The sequence below is a fragment of the Microcaecilia unicolor genome, chromosome 13, assembly GCF_901765095.1.
Source record: "Microcaecilia unicolor chromosome 13, aMicUni1.1, whole genome shotgun sequence".
In the NCBI taxonomy this organism is placed as follows: domain Eukaryota; kingdom Metazoa; phylum Chordata; class Amphibia; order Gymnophiona; family Siphonopidae; genus Microcaecilia; species Microcaecilia unicolor.
This window is the reverse complement of record NC_044043.1, coordinates 31161830-31185510: the sequence shown is the minus strand read 5'-3', so window position 1 is coordinate 31185510 and position 23681 is coordinate 31161830. Positions and strand designations below refer to the sequence as shown.

Here is a 23681-nt window from a genome sequence, read left to right as displayed (position 1 = left end):
CTAACTCAGTCCTGCTTTTTGCTAGAAAAAACAATGTTGCTCCTGTGTGACACATGCTTTCTGTGGTTAGCAGAAAATCAGACATGCAGTCTCTCCCACTCCCCTCTCAGGAGTTGCTTTCTAGAGCTTTGTGAACTGACCTCTGTGTATGCTTAGAACTCTGACCAAAGTTCTGAACTGTGGGAGAGCAGGTTTGCCCCTCTGCCATTAGATGTCACCTACTAGTGCTTGATTAATTCTGTTGTTGAAAACGCCTGTTAGAGGTTTACAAGATCTTGTTTCTCTCACCTAGTATGCAGATTTGGGCAGTATCTGCTCAGCTGCACAGTGAACAGCCAAGTGTACTTTGTAGTTCCTTGGTTACAACTCTGTGCTACATTAAGTCCTGTGCTTTTCCTCTGCATTGGAAGAAATATTTCTTTTACATGTATTCATAAGTACAGTACATTGTGGTGAAGTTTATTGAATTCTAAAAGGGCTAGTTTGTTTTGTGTAAATGGATTAGTATCAAAAAGCTCATTGGAACGCTTGTGATAGAACACTGGCTGTAACCCAGACTACAAGAAACAGCTTTTCAGGTTCTTACAAAGTGGGAGCAAGCGCTCTACATTTTTCAGAGAGAATTAAAAAATCTTATTTTTTTTCTACCCTTTTCATAGAGAGGTGAACTCTGGTTTCTTCTACAAGAGTGCGGATGAGAGAGAGAAATTGGTAAAAGCAGAAAGAAAATTTATTGAAGACAGAGTAAACAGAATTATAGAAATGAAAAGGAAAGTCTGTGGTGATTCAGATAAAGGTTTTGTTGTCATTAACCAAAAGGTAAGATTTGTTGAATTATTCATATTGTCCTTCGTGCTTGGCAGTCAAATGCATCTGCTTACTATTATGAAATAGGTCTTTAATTTAATAGCGTTAACACCAAAGATCAGCTTTTAGACAGACTTGGGAATGATCCCAAGGAGCATGGTGAGGAAAGAACTTTTTTGTGGAGAGGATGGTGGGTGCATGGAGCAGTAACATACTTGAAAATAGCAGATAGCAGTTGTGGCCTCTTATTAATGTGCACCTTACAGCAGCCTTGTAGTCCAAGTACCGCGAGAGAGGTTGTGGCAGCCATTTTCCATATGCAGCCACAAAAGGCAGGCGTGAGGGGGCTTTGCTCTTGTCCCCAGCAACCCCACTGGACCAAGAGGGAGCTATGGTAGGCCATGGGGTTCCTACAGGCACCTGCCTAGACTGGAAGGGGGGGGTGGTCAGGGGTTCTGCATGGCGGTGGGCTAGAGGAAGTGATGGGGATTCCATAGAGCCTTTAAATAGTTATGCGGGTCCCCACTCAATATCAGCTGGGACCTGCATAAGCTCCAGCAGACAGCACACATACATTTAGCCCCAGATATTCAGTGCCCATGCCAGGACATAGGCCAGCACTTAATATCAGGGGATAATTTTGCCTGCAGCTGTCAGCAATTTAAAAAAGACTGACCACTGTGGCTAAGTATTTACTTCATAGGATCTTTAGGAAGAAGTGAGAGGAAAAACAGATCTGATAGTAGTCAGACCTTCATTCCTGGTAGAGTCCTACAATCTACCGTGCTCAAGTTTTGGTTATTCTGTTAACCATATTTTGTTTTTATGTCATGTTATTACTCCACTTTCTTGGCCCTTAAAGCACAAATCTTTCATGAGTTAAGACTCTTAAGAAAGGGTGAAATCTGCTTGTTTGCTAAAGTTGCATACTCTATTAAGTAGTCTCTTATTTTGTTGTAGGGTATTGACCCATTTTCTTTAGATGCACTTGCAAAAGAAGGAATCCTAGCTCTGCGCAGAGCTAAAAGAAGAAATATGGAGAGGTCAGTCTGTTAAGTAATTGTCTGCTTTGCTTTCATTTTCACATTGGTCATGCTTTGTGCCTATAGTTCTCTATATAAATAATTCTCACCTCAAAACATTCTGAAGCTCACTCTGTGGCAGGGAAACACTGAAGCCCTGCACTGTTGGTAGGCTAGACTGTCAGCACCACTCACTGTCACTCATGCACCACTCACTGTCACTCATAGACCCGCCCTCAGCCACGCCCCTTCCGCACATAATTCGCAACCCCAACGTTCTAATGAAGCTGCAACTTCCAAGGTGGCATAGATCGGAATTTTTCCCCATGTGTCTGCCCCGCCCTCACGTCACAACGTGATGACGTCGAGGGCGTGGGTATGACCCCCCCCCCCCCCAACGTTGCCGCACCCGGTACTCAAGCCTCCACCACAGATCGCTGCTGCTCCCCCCTCCGTCTGACGTTAGCTGTGTTAAAAAGGAAGCGGGGCACCGCAGGCAGCCATCGCCTGTCAGCTCTGCATCCTTGACTCCTCACGTCACTGCCCCTGCAGTAGAACCCCGGAGGACCGCAGCGACATGAGAGTTGAGCAGGAAAACCTTGCTAGCGCCCGTTTCATTTGTTTCAGAAACGGGCCTTTCTTACTAGTTTCCTATTAAGTTAAATTCACTGTAAAATTGTTACATTTTTCTTCAGTGGATATCTTAGATTTGGGAGCACTAAGCTCTTTTCCAAACTTATTTGCCCCAAGATATTTGCTGTAGTATACTTAAGTTGGCATTGTGTTTGGTTTTAATTTTTACAGATTAACCCTGGCTTGTGGTGGAACAGCTATGAACTCTGTAGATGACCTCACACCAGAGTGTTTGGGACATGCTGGTCTTGTCTATGAGTACACACTGGTATGTATCAGGTAATACATGCACATTAACAGTAAAGATACATTACTTCTCATGAGCTGATAATGCTGTAAACACCCTTACTACCACTTTTTTTTTTTTTTAACCATTTATTTTATTATTTTCATATATAAACATATCAAAGCATAGAACATTTCTAATACAGCCATATTAGTAATCACATTTCTTGAGCTATTTCACATTACTAGTTCCACTCTTTCTGTTTTACAAGACCCCCCCCCCTCCCCCATCGCTTTAGCCCACTCATTAATGTCATATACTTTACTACCCCGTATTATTTCGGGAGGATAACCATTGTTCATAGAGCTTCCAAGTCTTTTGATGTTGTACTAGACGACCATTCCGTAGTGCTGTAAGTTTTGACATAAGGCAGATATAGTCTAATTTCTGCAAGACTTTCTGAAGGCCCGGCAGTGACGGTTGTTTCCAAGCCGCTGCTAACACCAGCTTGCCTGCCACAAACAGTTGTCCAGCAAACTGATGTATTGAGTTTTGAACTCCTTTAGGTTTAAAGTGTAGCAAACAATAGTCCATCTTCATTGGATAGGTCACCCCAGTGACCTCAGACAAAAATTTCAAAAGCATAGTCCAGTATGTCTGGGCATGTGTGCAGGCCCACCAAATGTGGAACATGTCTCCTATAGCATCGCACTGCTGCCAGCTTGTAGCTGAACTTCCTCTGAACATCTTTGCAATGCGGTGTGGGGTGTAATACCAGCAGTATAATATTTTATGTGCATTCTCGATCATGGAGCTAGAAATCGAGACTTTAAGCAAAGATTTAAATGTTAGTTTCCACTGCTGGAAGGTGTATGTTTCCCCCAAGGCTTCATTCCATATAGCTAAATAGTGTTCTTACTACCACTTTTAATAAAGTCTTATCTGGGTTCCAGATACTGGGTTATGTAAGGGGATTCTGACGGGGTGTTCGTGCATTCATGTTCCCATAAGTAGACTCATCAGTCCTGTGTGGAACTTCATAAAGTTGTTAATGTGAACGTTGTATTTGCAGATTTCTTAGAAATGGCAAAGCAATGAGGTTTTTTTCCCATCAACTTTATGCATTCCTCCTTCAGTCTCTTATCAGCTTTTGATAGGTCATTTCCTTACTTGGTAGAGGGCCGGTTCTAAGGTTGTCCCTTTCCAGCTTATGCTAGCCAGGTGATGTTAACTATCGGGATACCAGCTCACCATCTCTGCGATACATGGGAGGCCTTACAGTCACCAAACTGGGTGACCTAGCCATGTTTAGCCATGATCTGTGTACTGTATGCCTTTTCATCCACCAGACCAGTCCAGAATTCATGGGTTATGTTCCTCAGCCAGCAGATGGAGATGGATGAACTGTGAGCTCTGCCCTATAAGATGCACTGTGCAGCAAAAGCGCACCAAAATTCTGTGTGCAGCAGAGAGCTGATTTTGGTATAAGGGCCCCTGGACCCAGTTGGAGTACAGGTCACTCAGTTGAGTTGGAGGGGATCCAGGGTCGTGCCAGAATTTGATTGCTCCGAATATGTGGAAGAGTCTTGGTCCCTTCCCTCGCCAAGTGGACTGCATTGGTTTTGGAGTTCTTTCTTCCCCCTCTTTCTTGTTAACCCCTCTGTCTTCTGGCTTCAATTTCCTTAACTTTCTTAATAAATAAATTCCTTTCTTGCCTCAGGCTTGAACAGCCTGTGGCAGGAGGGAGCTCCAATAGCTACTACAGTTTCTCGTCCCCTCTGTTGTAATGGATCAGGTCTGTACCAGTATAGTGGCATTAGTAAGGATTCTTTGACCCATCCCCAAGGAAGTCAGCTTTGTGCAGCTGTGAGGAAAGGGAGCAGTGTCTGGAGTGAAACAGGCAAGCTGGTACCATGCCGTTGCCTTCTCTCAGTTAAAAGCCTCTAGATTGGGGCAGTGTGAGTCACAGCTGTGGTGGCAGCCTTTTGGCATGAAAAAGATTATTCTCATAGATCAGATGCCACTACAGCCTGGGAGATGCTTTCAGAGCATGTTAAAACGATGCTCCCAGTTGGAGGAATGCTGTAGCTGTGCAGAAGTATGCATTGCTTGCTGCGGGGGTTAAAAGTCCTCTGTTGGTTGCAGTGTCAGCCTTATAAGTACATAAGTAATGCCACATTGGGAAAAGACCAAAGGTCCATCGAGCTCAGCATCCTGTCCACGACAGCGGCCAATCGAGGCCAAGGGCACCTGGCAGCTTCCCAAAGGTACAAACAATTCTATACATGTTGTTCCTGGAATTATGGATTTTTCCCAAGCCCATTTATTAGTGGTTTATGGACTTGTCATTTAGGAAACCGTCCAACCCCTTTTTAAACTCTGCTAAGCTAACCGCCTTCACCATGTTCTCCGGCAACGAATTCCAGAGTTTAATTATGCGTTTTGTGAAGAAACATTTTCATCGATTTGTTTTAAATTTACTACACTGTAGTTTCATCGTATACCCCCTAGTCCTAGTATTTTTGGAAAGCGAGAACAGACGCTTCACATCCACCTGTTATGGCTCATGTCCAGCGATTCCCAGGAGGTTGTTACTGGCAGTCCTGCTTACAGCCATATGGGAGAAAAGGTGCAAGAGCAGCAGCCATTTTGTCTTATGTTTTTAGATTATTGATAATTGCCTTTCTGTGGTACAGCCAAAGCAGTTTACATATTGCATACTGTCCCCAGTAAGCTTACATGTTTCCTGTGGTCCAGAGGATTAACTTGCTGCTCCTCTCATTCTGTCCCCAGAGGGGGGCCCTGGTTGGTCAGGAGCTGTCTTTGCAGGGTATTGGAAAGTTTGTCCTTTGTTTGCACAAGAACTATATATTAAGCAGACACAGAACTGAAGGACCCTCACAGTCTGAGATCCTGATTAAAATATTGGGAAGCACAGTTGCTAGCTTCTGGAGAGGTTCAAAGCATCTCAGTATAATCAGTGGGATTGGTAGAGGGGTTTTGATGGCAGATACCTTAGAGAAGAGGTTCTCAACTCAGTCCTTTGGACACATTAAGCTAGTCAGGTTTTTTTTTTAATTTGCATGAAGTCTTTATTGTCAAATTAAAGAATCAGTACAGAGTTCAATAGGAAAGCATTGTACACAAGTACATAATCCAAAGCGCTAAAAGAGACGCCAGGAAATAGTATTCCAAACTGCAAAGAGCAGCACAGTAGAACTTCATTGTTTTATAAACTTTTCAGATTTTCCCCCAGAATCCCCAACTCCCTCCTCCCACCTTCCCCCCAGCCTATTCAGACCACCCAACCACCTTGTTACCAGTCTCTGTCCTCAGTTGTACTAAACATGATTCAGGAAAGGCTCCCAGATCGCATGCCACACCTGCAAGTTTGGTTACGCCGCTCCGCTAGAAGCCTCTCCATCTCACAAACATACCTTAATTTAGAAAGCCATCTCGCTATTGGAGGAGTCTTGGACACTTTCCAACAGGTGGCAATTACAATCCTAGCTGCACTTGTTGCATACCTCGTCAATATCTGCTGATCATGTGAAAGACTTGCCTCCTTAACCGAGAACAAGAAAAAGGCAGGGCTCCAAGGGATAGGGCATCCCAGCCATTTCTGTAATCGATTCTGAATGGATTTCCAGAATGCCCGTATCTTTGCACACGCCCACCACATATGCCCCATAGTGCCCTTAACCACACAGCCCCTCCAGCACACACCAGACAAGGTAGGGTATATGCGCCGGAGACGCTCCGGCGTCAAATACCACCGGAACAGCACCTTGATAGCATTTTCCTTGAAGGGTACATGAGTGGACACTCCCACTGCTGCCCGTTCTATCCTCTCCCACTCAGCCTCCGTCATCTCCATGCCCAGCTCCCTCTGCCAACTTCCTCTGAAGTGTATATCGTGGCGCCTGCAGTCTAGTACAACTGTATAAGCGAGATATGAAACCACTTGTCGTTGCAGGTCCTTCACATATTGCTTCCATAGGCAACTTTTCCCTGGCCACCACCTCCCTGACTGCCCGTGTGGTGAGGAAATGGGTTACTTGTTGATATGCAAATTCGTCCCTTCCCACTACCGGGAATCTGGCCACAGCTTCGTCGAAGGACAACAGTGAATTGCCCTCGAACAACTGTCCCCAGGTTCTCAAACCCTCTCCATACCATCTAGTGAACACTCCTTTTTCAGTCCCAGGGTAGAACATTGGATTAAATGCTATCGGGGACAGACGCGATAGCATACATTTTTTCAGTGGAAAAAGACTATCCCAATATGAGAGCGTTACCTGAATGGCCGGACATGCCCCCTCCCCAAGTGATCTAAACGGGCTAGGAAGCCACATTAATGTCCCAAGTGGTCTCGGACCTGCAGATTGTTCTTCTTTGTGTACCCATTGTCGGGATATTCCTGGAACCATTCAACGGCTGCGCGTGCTTGGGCTGCTCGGTAGTACCAGGCCAGGTTAGGCACCCCCAACCCTCTCCATCTCTTATCCTGGTATAAAAGAGATCGTGATAGACGTGGCCTCTTCCCTGCCCAAATAAAGCGTACAATATGGTCTTGCAAGGTTGCAAGGAACTTTCTAGGTAACACTATCGGGAGGACTTGGAATAGGTATAGTAAGCGTGGCAGCACATTCATCTTAACAGTGGCTATTCTGCCAAACCATGATAACTCCAAGTCCCCCCATCTGTCCAAGTCAGCCGAAAGAACTCTGGCCAACCCTTTGTAGTTTGCTGTAAAAAGGTCAGATAGATTAGCTGTTAAATTCACTCCCAAGTAACGGATTCCTTTCGGGGCCCACCTGCACTAGTACTATCTGTGGTTTAAGCTGCGATAACTCCTTAAAAAACTTCTGCATCCAGATTGTGCCTAAAAGAGGTTCAGTAGACCTGGCCTCTTCAGTGGTAAGAGCTTCCTCCTGTACACAGCAAATCTCCCACCCCCCTTCCTCCCTTCCACCAAACTCCCCCCGCCCTCCCCTAGCCCACCCTGACCCCCAACTTAAAACACCAGCCAGAGGATCTATGTCCCCTGAGTGGGATATGAGGAAGTGATCCACCAGATCCCCGACAACCCAGCCCCACTGTCCCCCCGCCCTTCCCTCGCTCCTCCTTTATCTGCAGCTCCTTTCCTCCCCCTTTACATCCTATCTCCCTTACTGCCCCACGCTTAACAGTGAGCACTTATTAAATCATCCTATTCAACTCTTCCATCCACTTCTCCACACATACCTTCCCCTTTATTCTACCTGCCTTATGACCTTATCCCCCCACACTTCCGCTACACACTCCCCCTTCCCTCTCATTTAAACTACAGAATTAGCATGATATACATTAACCTTAACTCAAATACTGACTATAGAGTCCATCTTGGCAAGTTATGTTTATACCACAATTGTCCAGCAGATCCCTTAGGTCGCCTCAGGGTAGCACGTCTGGCGCCAGCCGATTTCTCTGATCCTCCCAGAGTTCATTCAGGTCTCAGATGCCTCTCCTTTTCTTTTTGGGTTGCTCCGCTTGGTGGTCTCAGGAATCCGCTGCCATTTTTGTAATTTTTCTTTCGTCACCGGCGCCAGCGCCCCTGGAGGTGCTCTTGTTGCAACCAGCCCCGCCGCATGCAGGATTTCCCAAGCCTCCGAAAGCAGTTGGACTCTGTGTTTAGTTCCCTTCAGTTCAAAATTTAGTGAAAACGGAAATCCCCATCTGTATGACGAATGATGTTTAGTTAGCACTTCCAATGCAGGTTTCATCAGGCATCTCTGTTGTAAAGTATACTGAGACAGGTCCTGGTACACCGAGATCTTGGCTCCATTGTATTCTAAGTCCTGCACCTTCCGTGCACGGTTGATGATCTGCTCTTTGACCTCATACTTATGGAATCGGGCGATGATATCCCGCGATCTGCGTTCTTGCCGTTGACCTAGGGCTCTGTGTGCTCTATCCAGTTCAATCATTACCGCCTCTGCATCGGGTCCCAGCAGGGTGGCGCATAGTGATTTTACTATCTGGGACATCTTCTATGTCTCCCCCTTCCGGGACTCCGCGAAAACAGAGGTTATTCCTCCTACCTCTGTTTTCGATATCATCCAACTTGTATGCTAATTCAGCATTCTTTACTTCCAGGGCCCGGAGTTGGGATTCGTGCTGCTGCAGGGATTCAGAGTGCTCGTCAAGCTTCTGCTCGGCATCTTCAACTCTGCCCCCCCGTTCCCGAAGGTCCACGCTCATCACCTCCATGCGATCCAGGATTTCTTCCTTGGACGTTTTGATGTCGTCCTGTATGCTTGTTAAAAGCTGGCGAAGTTCGCTGGAAATGCCTTTTTTTGCCGGGGGCTGTCTGGACTCTGCTAAGGAAAGCGCGGAATCCGAGTCCGACGGCGAGGCTCGCGCCCGAGACTCGTGGCGCTTCGGCGTTTTACTGGGCCCGCTGTTCGCCTGTCGCTCTGCCTCTTTATTCCGCGACTGGCTCGCCTTACTCATGTTTAATCTGCTGTGGAAGGTTGATTCTGCCCACTTTATGTCTCTGATGGAGCCGCTTGCCGATTCTATTTGCCTTTTACGGGTGCTACGAGCGGGAGCTCTAGAGCTAGGCTGCCGACATGGAAGGTGACGTCACTTCCTCCCCAGCTAGTCAGGTTTTCATGATATCCAGAATAAATATGCATGCACTACCTCTATATGCAAATGTATCTTGTACATATTCATTGTGAATATCCTGAAATTCTGGCTGTTTGGGTATGTCCTGAGGCCTGGGTTGAAGAGCCCTGATTTTTTTTCAGGTATTGGAAACCTTGAGTATTTGTAAACCACTGACAAAGGAGTCAGGAGTTTTGAGGGAATCCACAAGCACACCAAAGACTTCCCAATGCACCATGCAATTCAAGCAATCATCTCAGTGGAGTGGAAAACTTCAGAAGCTGGCTTTAGAATAGGGAGGGCCATGAGGAAGTTACACCTTTTGGTCCTGAGGGTGAAGCTGAAGTTGCCAAAGATAGATACAACTCCCCCCCCCCCCCCCCCCCCCCCCCTTTTCAATCATGTTAAGCATCAGGAGAGCATCTATCTTCCCCTTATGTTAAATCTTTTTTATTGAAATGTAAATAAACATTCAAGATACAAGGAAATATCCTGTTTTAACTAACTAGACAATGGCATGTCTAACTCATCTCCCACCCACACCAGCTTAATCCCCAAGCATATCAACAAGTGTAAACATGTACTAGTCAGATCAAACCAAGTGACATATAGAGCATAGACTGAATCAGATCATTCAAATTATCATACCAATGGGTGAGGAACTTGGAATCTTATAGCTCCCCCCTCCAGATTGCTAATATAAACAAGCACCTATACTCCCCCCCCCCCCCCCCCCCTTGAATGATTGTTCGGTGAAGCTCAGTGAGTTGCCTACAGAAACATTTGGTTCAAGATTAAGCTACGTGTTGGTCGTTTTAACGATTAGATATAGGGTTCCCAAACAGCCCAAAATCTCTCTCAAAGTATGACATGCAACTTGAGCCTCCAGAACCATGCAATGCATTTCTCCAATGCCAATAGGTGGGTGGTGCATTCAGTGTCCAGGGTTGCATTCTGCTTGCTGAAGTGGACTCTCGCTCTCTACATTTCCAAACAGCCATTAAGGTATGCAGTGCATTTCTCCATTGCCAATAAGTGGGTGGTGCATTCAGTGTCCAATGTTGCATAATGCATTTTTTTAACCTACAATTCTAGCTTTATGCAGAAATAAGCGTTCTGCCTGCCGAAGTGGACTCCCACTCTACATTTCCAAAAAGTATGTGCTTAGGGAAAAGATATATGGATCTGTGCAGCAATTGGGCGCAATATCTCATCAGCCATATCCAGTACCATCTGATTAGGGGGCAAGTCCACAGCGCATGGGATAAGATGGTATCTGATGAGCCACATTTAATACATGTGTCCGTTGAGAGGCATCTCGCATAGTAATCTTGTTTTTGACAAAAATACGCTCTAGTAACGATCCTATATTGACTTTCCCTATACTGGGAACTATGTATAGATATGGGAATCATCTGTAAGAATTTAAGTATGTCACCCTTTCGGACTCCCACCCCAAATTCATCATTCTGTTTCTGGGTCAGATGTGCATAATTCCTGCTTGACTGTGCTAAGACTGTTGCTCTATGTAGACTAGAAACTGTGCAGTGAGAGTTCCCTGAGGGAAAAAAAATCATTTTAATAACTGGAACATTCATGCCTCAGAAGATGCTACACATAAGTGGAGATTTGCAGGTATGTATAATGGTCCAATCTACGTCCTTCCGAGTTTTGTTGTAACACCACCCCTTTAGATGTCCAGTGATGGAAAATCCTCATCTCCGTTCCTGGACCAAAATCTGAGTTTTCTATGAGTGGTGTCATATCTGTACAAGAAGGATTCTGGTGCAGTAAAGTTACCAAGTATTGCCAGGTAAGTCTCATAGGGTGTAGCTATATGAAGAAGATTAGTGAGTGTGAAGTGGCCAGAATAGGTCCTGTTCTATCCCCCATGGCATATAGTCTTCTGAGCCTAACACCTAGTCTGCTAGGTACCTAGGCAGGCACGCTCAATTGTATAAGCATAGGTTTGGTAGGTCCAGCCCCCCCCCCCCCCCTTATCCTCCAGCTGCCATATAGTTGCTCCAACTGAATCTTTGGTTTCCACACCCCCCCCCCCCCCCCCCCCCCCAAAAAAAAAAAATTGGGTCAGCATCTTCCTAAGCTTTTTATCTTTGTAATATACGTAGTGGAAGGTGTCAAAATACATATAACCACCTAGGGAATAAAATCATATGACTAATCCTGCCACTTAGCAAAATCGGCAAACTATTCCAGAGGGTTAATTGTTGGCAACTGTGTTGGATCAACAAATCCATATTACGTCTGTATAAGCATCGAGAGTCAGCTGTAAGTAATATTCCCAGATGTAAATCCATTTGCCCATTTCAGTGGAAACTCCCTGACCCACCATCTCCTGAGGTCTGGATTTGTAGGCAACCCTTCTGATTTGATCATATTAAGCTTAGAGCCTGAAAATGACCCATATTCTGCCAAACCTTCCAGCAGCACTGGCAGGGACTGGGCTGGAGAAATTAAGTGCACCAAGAGATCATTGTCAAATGCCGAGATCTTAAATTCGTGTACATTCATTGTAACACCATTAATTTACAGGTTTCCCACTTACGCCCAAATCAACGGGGTCCATTGTTACGGCAAATAGTTAAAGGAGACAGTGGGCATCCCTGACGAGTTGCACTAAGCACCGGAAATGTCGCTGAAACCATTACCATTCACCAGTACTCTGGTTGTGGGTCCTCCATATATAAAAAGCTTTAATTGTATGTTCAAAAAAGCCCTCGATGTCATGCACAAAGGGGGAAGTGGGCGGGTTTGTGAGAACAATCAACCTGCTGTCCTCTGAGAATACCTGCTACAGGTAAGTATCTTCGCTTTCTCCGAGGACAAGCAGGCTGCTTGTTCTCACATGTGGGGTATCCCTAGCAACCAGGCTTACTCAAAACAAAGCACCTTGGTCAATTGAGCCTCGCAATGGCAAGGACATACAGTGGTGGAAATAAGTATTTGATCCCTTGCTGATTTTGTAAGTTTGCCCACTGACAAAGACATGAGCAGCCCATAATTGAAGGGTAGGTTATTGGTAACAGTGAGAGAGAGCACATCACAAATTAAATCCGGAAAATCACATTGTGGAAAGTATATGAATTTATTTGCATTCTGCAGAGGGAAATAAGTATTTAATCCCTCTGGCAAACAAGACCTAATACTTGGTGGCAAAACCCTTGTTGGCAAGCACAGCGGTCAGACGTCTTCTGTAGTTGATGATGAGGTTTGCACACATGTCAGGAGGAATTTTGGTCCACTCCTCTTTGCAGATCATCTCTAAATCATTAAGAGTTCTGGGCTGTCGCTTGGCAACTCGCAGCTTCAGCTCCCTCCATAAGTTTTCAATGGGATTAAGGTCTGGTGACTGGCTAGGCCACTCCATGACCCTAATGTGCTTCTTCCTGAGCCACTCCTTTGTTGCCTTGGCTGTATGTTTTGGGTCATTGTCGTGCTGGAAGACCCAGCCACGACCCATTTTTAAGGCCCTGGCGGAGGGAAGGAGGTTGTCACTCAGAATTGTACGGTACATGGCCCCATCCATTCTCCCATTGATGCGGTGAAGTAGTCCTGTGCCCTTAGCAGAGAAACACCCCCAAAACATAACATTTCCACCTCCATGCTTGACAGTGGGGACGGTGTTCTTTGGGTCATAGGCAGCATTTCTCTTCCTCCAAACACGGCGAGTTGAGTTCATGCCAAAGAGCTCAATTTTTGTCTCATCTGACCACAGCACCTTCTCCCAATCACTCTCGGCATCATCCAGGTGTTCACTGGCAAACTTCAGACGGGCTGTCACATGTGCCTTCCGGAGCAGGGGGACCTTGCGGGCACTGCAGGATTGCAATCCGTTATGTCGTAATGTGTTACCAATGGTTTTCGTGGTGACAGTGGTCCCAGCTGCCTTGAGATCATTGACAAGTTCCCCCCTTGTAGTTGTAGGCTGATTTCTAACCTTCCTCATGATCAAGGATACCCCACGAGGTGAGATTTTGCGTGGAGCCCCAGATCTTTGTCGATTGACAGTCATTTTGTACTTCTTCCATTTTCTTACTATGGCACCAACAGTTGTCTCCTTCTCGCCCAGCGTCTTACTGATGGTTTTGTAGCCCATTCCAGCCTTGTGCAGGTGTATGATCTTGTCCCTGACATCCTTAGACAGCTCCTTGCTCTTGGCCATTTTGTAGAGGTTAGAGTCTGACTGATTCACTGAGTCTGTGGACAGGTGTCTTTCATACAGGTGACCATTGCCGACAGCTGTCTGTCATGCAGGTAACGAGTTGATTTGGAGCATCTACCTGGTCTGTAGGGGCCAGATCTCTTACTGGTTGGTGGGGGATCAAATACTTATTTCCCTCTGCAGAATGCAAATAAATTCATATACTTTCCACAATGTGATTTTCCGGATTTAATTTGTGATGTGCTATCTCTCACTGTTACCAATAACCTACCCTTCAATTATGGGCTGCTCATGTCTTTGTCAGTGGGCAAACTTACAAAATCAGCAAGGGATCAAATACTTATTTCCACCACTGTAACTTAGATTGACCTGAAACCATAAACAACTAACTGAGAGTGCAGCCTGGAACAGAACAAAAATGGGTCTAGGGAGGTGGAGTTGGATTCTAAACCCCAAACAGATTCTGCAGCACTGACTGCCCAAACCGACTGTCGCATCGGGTATCCTTCTGAAGGCAGTAGGGAGATGTGAATGTGTGGACTGATGACCACATTGCAGCCTTCCAAATCTTTTCAATGGAGGCTAACTTTAAGTGAGCCACTGGCGCAGCCATGGCTCTAACATTATGAGCTGTGACATGGCCCTCTAGAGTCAGCACAGCTTGGGCATAAGTGAAGGAATTGCAATCCACTAGCCAATTTGAGATTGTGTGTTTTCCGATGGAGACTCCCCTCCTGTTGGGATCGAAAGAAACAAACTGGGCGGACTGTCTGAAGGACTTTGTCCACTCCACGTAAAAGGCCAATGCTGTCTTGCAGTCCAAGGTATGCAAACCAGGACGGGTATGATGGCGGGGAAAGAATGTTGGGAAGACAATTGACTGGTTCAGATGGAACTCTGACACCACCTTTGGCAGGAACTTAGGGTGTGTGCGGAGGACTACTCTGTTGTGATGAAATTTGATATAAGGTGCATGTACTACCAAGGCCTGAAGCTCACTGATCCTACGAGCTGAAGTAACAGCCACCAAGAAAATGACCTTCCAGGTCAAGTACTTCAGATGGCAGGTATTCAGTGGCTCAAAAGGAGCTTTCATCAGCTGAGTGAGAACGACATTGAGATCCCATGACAATGGTGGAGGTTTGAAAGGGGGCTTTGATAAAAGCAAACCTCTCATGAAGCGAACTACTAAAGGCTGTCCAGTGATAGGCTTACCTCTACACGGCGATGAAAAGCACTAATCGCACTAAGGTGAACTCTTATGGAGTTGGGCTTGAGACCAGACTGACAAGTGTAGAAGGTATTCAAGCAGGGTCTGTGTAGGACAAGAAAGAGGATCTAGGGCCTTGCTGTCACACCAGACGGCAAACCTCCATTTGAAAGAGTAAAACCTTCGTGGAATCTTTTTTCTGGAAGCAAGCAAGACTCGGAAGACACCCTCTGAAAGACCCAAGGAGGCAAATTCTAAGCTCTCAACATCCAGGCCATGAGAGACGGAGACTGGAGGTTGGGATGTAGAATCGACCCCTCATTCTGAGTGATGAGGGTTGGAAAACAGTCCAATCTCCACGGCTCTTCGGAGGACAACTCCAGAAGAAGAGGGAACCAAATCTGATGCGGCCAGAAGGGTGCAATCAGGATCGTGGTTCCGCAGTCTTGCTTGAGTTTCAGCAAAGTCTTCCCCACTGGAGGTATGGGAGGATACTCATACAGAAGGCCTCTCCCCCAATGTAGGAGAAAGGCATCTGACGCTAGTCTGTCGTGGGCCTGGAGCAGAACTGAGGGACCTTGTGATTGATCTGAGTGGCAAAAAGATCCACCGAGGGGGTGCCCCACGCTCAGAAGATCTTGCGGACTACACCCATGTTCAGTGACCACTCATGAGGTTGCATTATCCTGCTCAACCTGTCGGCCAGACTTACGCCTGCTAAATAAGTGGCTTGGAGAAACATGCTGTGATGGCGAGCCCAAAGACACATCTGAATGGCTTCCTGACACAGAGGGCAAGATCCGGTGCCCCCCTGCTTGTTGGTGTAAAACATGGCAACCTGATTGTCTGAATTAAGATTATTCGGTTGGACAGCCGATCTGTGAAATCCTTTAGAGCGTTCCAGATCGCTCTTAATTCCAGGAGATTGATCTGCAGACCTTTTTCCTGAAACGACCAGGCTCCCTGAGTGTGGAGCCCATCTACATGAACTCCCCACCCCAGGAGAGATGCATCCGTCAGCACTTTTCGTGGCTGAGGAACTTGGAATGGTCGCCCCAAAGTCAAATTGAATCGAATCATCCACCACTGAAGAGAATTCCGAAAGTGGGTGGACTGTTGGATTACATCCTTTAGACCTCCCGCAGCTTGAAACCACTGGGAAGCTAAGGTCCATTGAACTGATCTCATATGTAGACGTTCCATGGGCGTTACATGAACTTTGGAGGCCGTGTGCCCCAGAAGTCTCAACATCTGCTGAGCCGTGACCTGCTGAGACGCTCGAACCATGGACACCAGGGACAGAATGTTGTGCGCCCTTGCCTCGGGGAGATAAGCTCGAGCTGTCTGTTCAGCAGAGCTCCAGTGAATTCCAATTTTTGGACTGGGGTGAGATGGGACTTGGGAATTTATGACGAACCCCAGTAGCTCCAGCACTTGAATAGTCATTCGCATGGACTCCAGAGCACCTTCCTTCGAGGTGCTCTTCACCAGCCAATCGAGATAAGGAAACACATATACCCCCAGTCTGCATAGCAATGCTGCGACTACAGCTAGGCATTTTGTAAACACTTTGGGCGCAGACGCCAGACCAAAAGGCAGTACATGGTACTAAAAGTGGTGTGTTCCCAGCCGAAATCCGTTTGAGCTGGAAGTATCGAGATGTGCGTGTAAGCATCCTTTAAGTCTAGAGAGCATAGCCAATCGTTTTCCTGAATCATGGGAAGAAGGGTGCCTAGGGAACCCATCCTGAACTTTTCTCGGATAAGAAATTTGTTAGGTCCCTTAGGTCTAGGATGGGACGCATCCCCCCTGTTTTCTTCTGCATAAGGAAGTACCTGGAATAGAATCCCAGCCCTTCTTCCCCTGGTGGAACTGGTTCAACCGCTTGGGTCTGTAGAAGAGCGGAGAGTTCCTCTGCAAGTACCTGCTTGTGCTGGGAGCTGTAGGACTGAGCTCCCTGTGGGCAGTTTGGCCTGCTCCGGAGGGAGTACATCAACCAAGCTGGACAGTTGCCTCACCGAGTTCCGCAAGTGGACGCTCGTGAAGAACTGGTATGTCAAATCTTGGCAGCGAGCATATCGACCTGATATGTCTTCCTTCCAAAACAGTCCAAGGTTCTAGATTCTCTGCCTGGGAGCACCGAGGCATAGTCCCTAGTGCTCTTGGCTCTTTTTGTTGGATTATTTGTAGTAAATAATTAGCAGATTTTAGTACACACAGCTTCAGCTTTAGAAATGTTAATTTCTTTCTTCATCTCTCTCTCATTCACCCCTGAATAATTCACTGCTGAGTCACTTTAAAGTTGAAGTAACAAAACATCTGTTTACTCACAGTTTGTAGTTAGATTATAATCAGACAGGCTTATATATACATATTACTATACATTTGTCTTATCAGCTCCTTCCATGTGCTTAGATGGTAATGGATGCTCACACCACCATAGATCCTCTCAGGTTAGGAGAGATCATGAGCTCCATGTGCTCCATGTGCTGCATGTGCTGCATCTAACCCCCACAGGAAGTTGCATAGCTATGTGACCTCTCTAAGTAATTCACATCAGAGGTCACAGAGTAATCACAGAGAAATAATAGGTGACAGGCAATGCATGTAAAATACAATTACATTCCAACAAACCCCTTCTCATGCATAACTGTCATGCAATTATTTATTCATACAAAGTCCAAGCTTTATACGCAGATTCACAAAATGTTCTCTGGGTAACGGTTTGGTCATGATGTCAGCTGTCATATCACTTGTGTGACAATAGTGTAGACTGATGACCCCTTCTTTTGCCAACTCTCGCACGTTGTGGTATTTCGTTGCGATGTGCTTGGTGCGTGACTGAACCTTGTCATTCTGTGACAGTCGGATGCAGCTCTGATTATCTTCCATTATCTGGATTGGTCTCTTTTCAGCTATTCCGAAATCCAGCAAAAGTTTTTCAATCCACATCAGTTCTCTGCACGCTTCCGATACGGCCACATATTCAGCTTCTGTAGAAGACAAACTCACAATACTTTGTTTATGACTGGCCCATGAAATTTGTACATTTCCATACATAAACACATATCCACTTGTGGATTTATAATCAGAATGATCCCCTGCCCAATCTGAATCACAGTAACATATGAGTTTTGGATTACTATTGGCTGAAATCTTTAATTTACAATCAATGGTACCCTTTAAATACCTTACCATCCTTTTAACTGCAGTCCAATCTGATTTGGTAGGTGAGCTGACCCTTCTGCTCAAAATTCCTACTGCATTTGCTATATCAGCCCTGTATGTGGTAGCTAGATATAAAAGCTTACCTATGGCTGATCTATATTGGATGTTATCTGGTAAAGGTTCTCTTACTGTTTCATCCTTCAGAAAATCAGTGATCATGGGAGTGCTTACAACTTGGGCATCTTGCATACCTAAACTTTCAATAAGCTCATTTATTTTCTGCTTCTGGCTTAGAAGATAAGAACCATCATTTTGTTTCTCAATTTCTATACCAAGATAGTATGACACATTACCAAGTTCTTTTATCTCAACATTCTGGTTTAAACACTTTACAATGTCCTTGTACTCTTGCTCACTTTCGCTTGCAATGAGCAGATCATCAACAAAAGCTAAAATGTATGCATATTGTCCATTTGTGCACCTAGTGTACAAACATTTATCTGCTTCACCTTGCTTAAATCCTAAATTTGTCAATATTTCATGCAATTTATCATTCCAACATTTTGCACTTTGCTTTAATCCATAAAGACCTTTGTTTAATTTACACACTAGCTGTCTTTGTTTTGTATTTATGAAACCTGTTGGTTGTTCCATGTACAAGTCTTCAGTTATATCTCCGTGAAGAAACGCTGTTTTCACATCAATGTGGTTGACTTGCATGCCTTTTGAGACTGCAATGCTCAGAAGTGTTCTGATTGTCGTGTGTTTCACTACAGGTGCAAACACTTCATCAAAATCTTCTCCATATTTTTGAAGATATCCCTTTGCCACTAATCTGGCTTTATACCTTTCCACTTTTCCTTGTGCATTCCTTTTTAACTTGAATACCCATTTGCATCCTATAGCTTTCTTGCCAGGAGGTAATTTTGTAAGAATCCAAGTATTATTTTTATCCAATGCATCAATTTCTTCTTGTGCAGCTTTATGCCATTCAGCAGCTTCTTCTGCTGGCATTTTCTCAATCTCATCCCATGTTAAGGGCTCTTGAGCTTCTGCTGACTTTGTTAAGTAAGACAGTCTTGGGGGTGGAACACCTTTGTTTTCCCTGGATGAGCGTCTGACAACAGGTTGGTCTGACCTTTCTGCATCCTCTAAATCTGAGAGTCCTTCTCCAATTGATTCCCCTTCTCCAACTGTACTGTCTTCTTCAATGATCCTTTCTGTGTCTGCTTCCTCTGCCTGTTCCTCGTTAGATACAGATGAGTTGCTTTCAGACATCTGCCTTGGTATGGCATTTATATACACTGGCATGTCTATTATGGTTCTAGTTTCATATTCTGGATGATAAGGCTCATCTGGGATAATCCAGCCTTTATCAACCCTTTTGTTTTCATCAAAATATGTAACATGTCTTATGCCAACAATGCCAGTTTTCAGATTCAAAATTCTATATCCTTTGTGTCCTGGAGCATAGCCAACTAAAATGCCCCTTTCTGTTGTGGAATCCAGCTTATGCCTTCTTTGCTTTGGTACATGAGCATATGCTGTACTTCCAAATGTTCTTATGTGTGACAGGTTTGGCTTCCTACCATGCCATGTCTCATGTGGTGTGCGCTCAGCGCCTTTAGTTGGCATTCTGTTTTGTAGGTACACTGCTGTGAGAATGGCTTCCCCCCATAGTCTTTTAGGGAGATTGCTATCTGACAGCATACATCTGGTCATTTCCACAAGTGACCTAAATTTTCTCTCTGCAACAGAATTTTGTTCTGGTGTATAAGCTACTGTTGTGATATGCTGAATGCCTTTTTGTTCTAGAAATGTGCGCATGCTTTGTGAAGTGAACTCACCACCATTGTCGGTCTGAAGAACCTTTGGTTTTCTTTCAAATTTATTGCTCACCATGGCTACGTATTTCTTCAGCATGTCTGTGACTTGACTTTTCTCTTTCAGCAAATAGGCCACACAATATCTAGAGAAATCATCCAAGAATATTAGCACAAATCTGTTATTTCCCAATGATGGGATATTAAACGGTCCACATAAGTCACTGTGTATTAAGTCCAGTACTTTATTACTCCTATTTCCTGTGTATGCAGGAAATGAGGGTCTCACACCTTTTGAGTAACACAGTCTATGCATTTCTCAATTTTACCAGCATCTGCACTTATCTGAATGCCGGTGGCCAGTTGCTTACTGTAAAGATCCTGGATCACCTTAGAATCACGATGTCCCAGGCGGCGGTGCCAGATTTCCAGACTACATTTACCATCATTCTTCCTTACTTGCGCCATATGTGAGGCTTCACCTGAAATGTTCAGCTTATAAACATCATTATGCATAAAAGCTTCAGCATACACTTCATCATTTTTAGAGATTGTGCACTTACTGTTTTCAAAATGAATCACAAATCCCTTCTTATCTAATGTAGATACACTAAGCATATTGCAAACTGCTTGGGGAATATACAAGACATCACTTACAGGAATTTCTTTAACTTCATTAGACACTTTGCATTTTAAGAATCCAATACCTTTTGCTTGGATCTTAGCAGTCCCTGCGTTTGCAGTTTTAAGAATACCTTCTTCTGGACACATTTCCTGAAAGAAATCCTTACAATTGGTTAAATGGCATGTGCTCCCCGAATCCAAAATCCAAGTACTTTCATTTGAATTATTATTTACCATAGTCAAGATTTTTCTGCCATTAGAAAGCCCTTGTGTTTATCTTTGTCCTTCATACATTTCCTGGTTTGAAAATTCTTTAGTTCCATTGGCTTAGGTGAGCTAGAGGGAGTGTTTTGTGTTTCCTTACACCATTTAGATACATGTCCCTCCTTTCCACATGAGTAGCAAATCAGCTTGCCCTTGGGTGGAGTTTTCCCATAGCTCCGCCTTCCTCTGTTCTTTGCCAAGAAATTTGTTTCATTTCTCTCTGACTTGCTTTGAGAACACATCTCCTCAGAATCATTTATTATGCATTCCTGCCTTAGTTTTGATGTTGCCTGTTCAAAAGATTGCCCTTCAATGGCCTCATTTACAGACCTAAAAACATCAAACTTCTTTGATAGTGAGGTAAAAAGAAATGCTCTTTTCAATGCATCACACATGGGAATTCCAGAAAGTTCTAGCTTTTGAAATGAAGACATAAGATGCATAATGTGATCATTACATTTACTTTTATCCCTTAATTTGGTTTCATTCAATTCTGCCAACCAAATTGGTTGCTGCTTTGCATATGTAGTTGCATACATAGTTCTCAGTTTATATAAAATGTCCTTTGGTGTATCTTTTCCCTCCACTAATATGGCTTGTTTCTCTGAGAGAGCTTCCAAAAGCATGCACTTCACATAATAGTTTGCATTGTCCCATTCAGCCATATTTTCAGCTGTTCTGTCTTGGTCTAAGCATATATCTAATCTTTTTGCTCGAAGGAAACATATGAATCTTAATTCCCACTGCCGATAATTAAACTCAGTTAATTTAGGCACCTTGAGAGAATAGAAAAATGGTGAATTTCTTCCCTCAGCCATTTTCTTAGCCTTCTGTCTGCTGTGTGGGGGGAGAGAGAGACAGACTGAATCTTTCCTTTAAAACTTAAGAGAAAAATGTGGCCTTTTTTTCTGCCTGGTAATATTTCTCTTCTTTTTCAATTCCTGGCCCTGGGCCCTTAACCCTTTTGTTGGATTATTTGTAGTAAATAATTAGCAGATTTTAGTACACACAGCTTCAGCTTTAGAAATGTTAATTTCTTTCTTCATCTCTCTCTCATTCACCCCTGAATAATTCACTGCTGAGTCACTTTAAAGTTGAAGTAACAAAACATCTGTTTACTCACAGTTTGTAGTTAGATTATAATCAGACAGGCTTATATATACATATTACTATACATTTGTCTTATCAGCTCCTTCCATGTGCTTAGATGGTAATGGATGCTCACACCACCATAGATCCTCTCAGGTTAGGAGAGATCATGAGCTCCATGTGCTCCATGTGCTGCATGTGCTGCATCTAACCCCCACAGGAAGTTGCATAGCTATGTGACCTCTCTAAGTAATTCACATCAGAGGTCACAGAGTAATCACAGAGAAATAATAGGTGACAGGCAATGCATGTAAAATACAATTACATTCCAACACTTTTGAGGGCGGAGTCCACCACCATGGAATTGTGAAGTAGCTGAGATCTCATCAATCCAGGCTCACCATGGATCAGATATTGGGATTCAGCTTTTTTTGGGATCACGGGATTAGACAGAGGGAACGACCAGTTTCGCATAAGGAGCCGTTGCAGCCTCTCTAGGCGGAGAAGGATAATCCAGGACCTCGAGCATCTCCGCCCTGGGTTCATCCTCAACCTCCATAGGGAAGGGAATAGCTGCAGCCATTTCCCGGACAAAAGAGGTAAAGGATAGACTCTCCGGTGGAAAAAGTCTCCTTCTGGTGGAGGGGAAGGTTCAGAGGCAATACCATAGGACTCATCAGAAGAAAAGTACCTGGGATCTTCATCTTCCTCTTCCTCCCACGAACACTCATCTTCAGTATCGGACAAGACATTCCTCAGAGCAGTCCGAAACTGAGACTGTCTCGACGCCGAAGAGCGACGTCCTCGATTGGCGGTGCCGAGAAGTCGACGCCTGCCTGGACTGCAGTGAAGCTTCCTCCACCGACGCAGGCGGCACTGAGGTCGGGGACCTCACCACAGGCGAAGGGCCAGATGCCGTTGCAGCAGACGGTACGGGAGGCGCAAGCACCCACGACAGCGAAGCAGACAGGCGCAGCAATCCTTCCAGAAGCTCTGGAAGCAGGCCCCTGATACCCTCGTCGAATGCCGCCATCAGACAAGGGTTCGGGGTCGGAAAAGGAGCCGGTGGCAGAATCTGCTCGGGAGCAGGTACCAGGCTGCCAGAAGACCGACGCATCAGCACCTCCTGAATAGAGGGGGAGCGATCCTCTCAGCGCCGACGCTTCTCGGGTGCCGATTCCCTCAATGCCCCGGAGCTCCCGGCACCGTGTGTCGAAGGAGAACGATGACGGTGCTTTGCCTTCGCTCGACGCCTGTCATCGAGACTCAGTACCGATGAGGATAACGTGTAATCCTCACGCCTCCTCAGGGCCGGGTCCGACGAAGGTGGGCCACGGGAGGTCTACATAACAGGAGGCCTCGAGGCAGGTGGAGGCTCACTTAAGGCCTCACTGTTCCCAGCGCAAATTGGTCTTTCAGCAGCCATTACCTCCGCTCCCGATGTTGACTCCGACCTCAGTACTGATGTCGACGTCAAAGGACCGGACCGAGCCCCAAAAAGCTTTTCTCGTTGGGCTTCTCGAGACGCTTGGGTCCGTTTCTTCATACGAAGACACAGACTGCAAGCGGCTGGGCTACGGTCGGGCCCAAGGCACTGGATACACCAGGCGTGGGTATCGGTACCTGAGATGATCCGGTTGCACCGAATACAACGTTTGAAGCCGCTGGGTGTCTTCGATGACATGGAAGGAAAAACGGCTTCAGCGAAATCAAAAGACGTGATTGTGCCTGATAAAAGAAAAAAGGGCACAAAAATAAGGGACTAACCCGGCCGCAACGAAAAATAAAGGAAACTTGAAAGGGGACAAAGCTAAAAATATAAAGGAAACTTGAAAGGGGACAAAGCTAAAAGTACACTATGGGAACTTTTTTTTTTTAACGACAATAATAAAAAATTAGGAGAAAAAAGCGAAAACTTGAAGACTTTCCTGGGCCTAAGAGGTGCGCAGAAAAAAACTACCGCACCTCAACGCAGAGAAAA

General features: G+C 45.2%; 1 protein-coding gene and 1 non-coding gene across 2 annotated transcripts in view; both read left to right on the top strand.

The window, feature by feature from the left end:
• Window positions 1–23681, top strand: part of CCT6A (chaperonin containing TCP1 subunit 6A) — a 103819-nt gene that overhangs the window by 49538 nt on the left and 30600 nt on the right. The window contains exons 7-9 of the mRNA XM_030222360.1: window positions 660–819; window positions 1768–1850; window positions 2634–2730. Coding sequence (XP_030078220.1) covers window positions 660–819; window positions 1768–1850; window positions 2634–2730 — 340 coding nt within the window. The remainder of the gene's footprint in view (window positions 1–659; window positions 820–1767; window positions 1851–2633; window positions 2731–23681) is intronic.
• Window positions 321–450, top strand: LOC115456928. Its single transcript, XR_003939953.1, has one exon. It is a non-coding gene; the product is annotated as a small nucleolar RNA SNORA22 (small nucleolar RNA).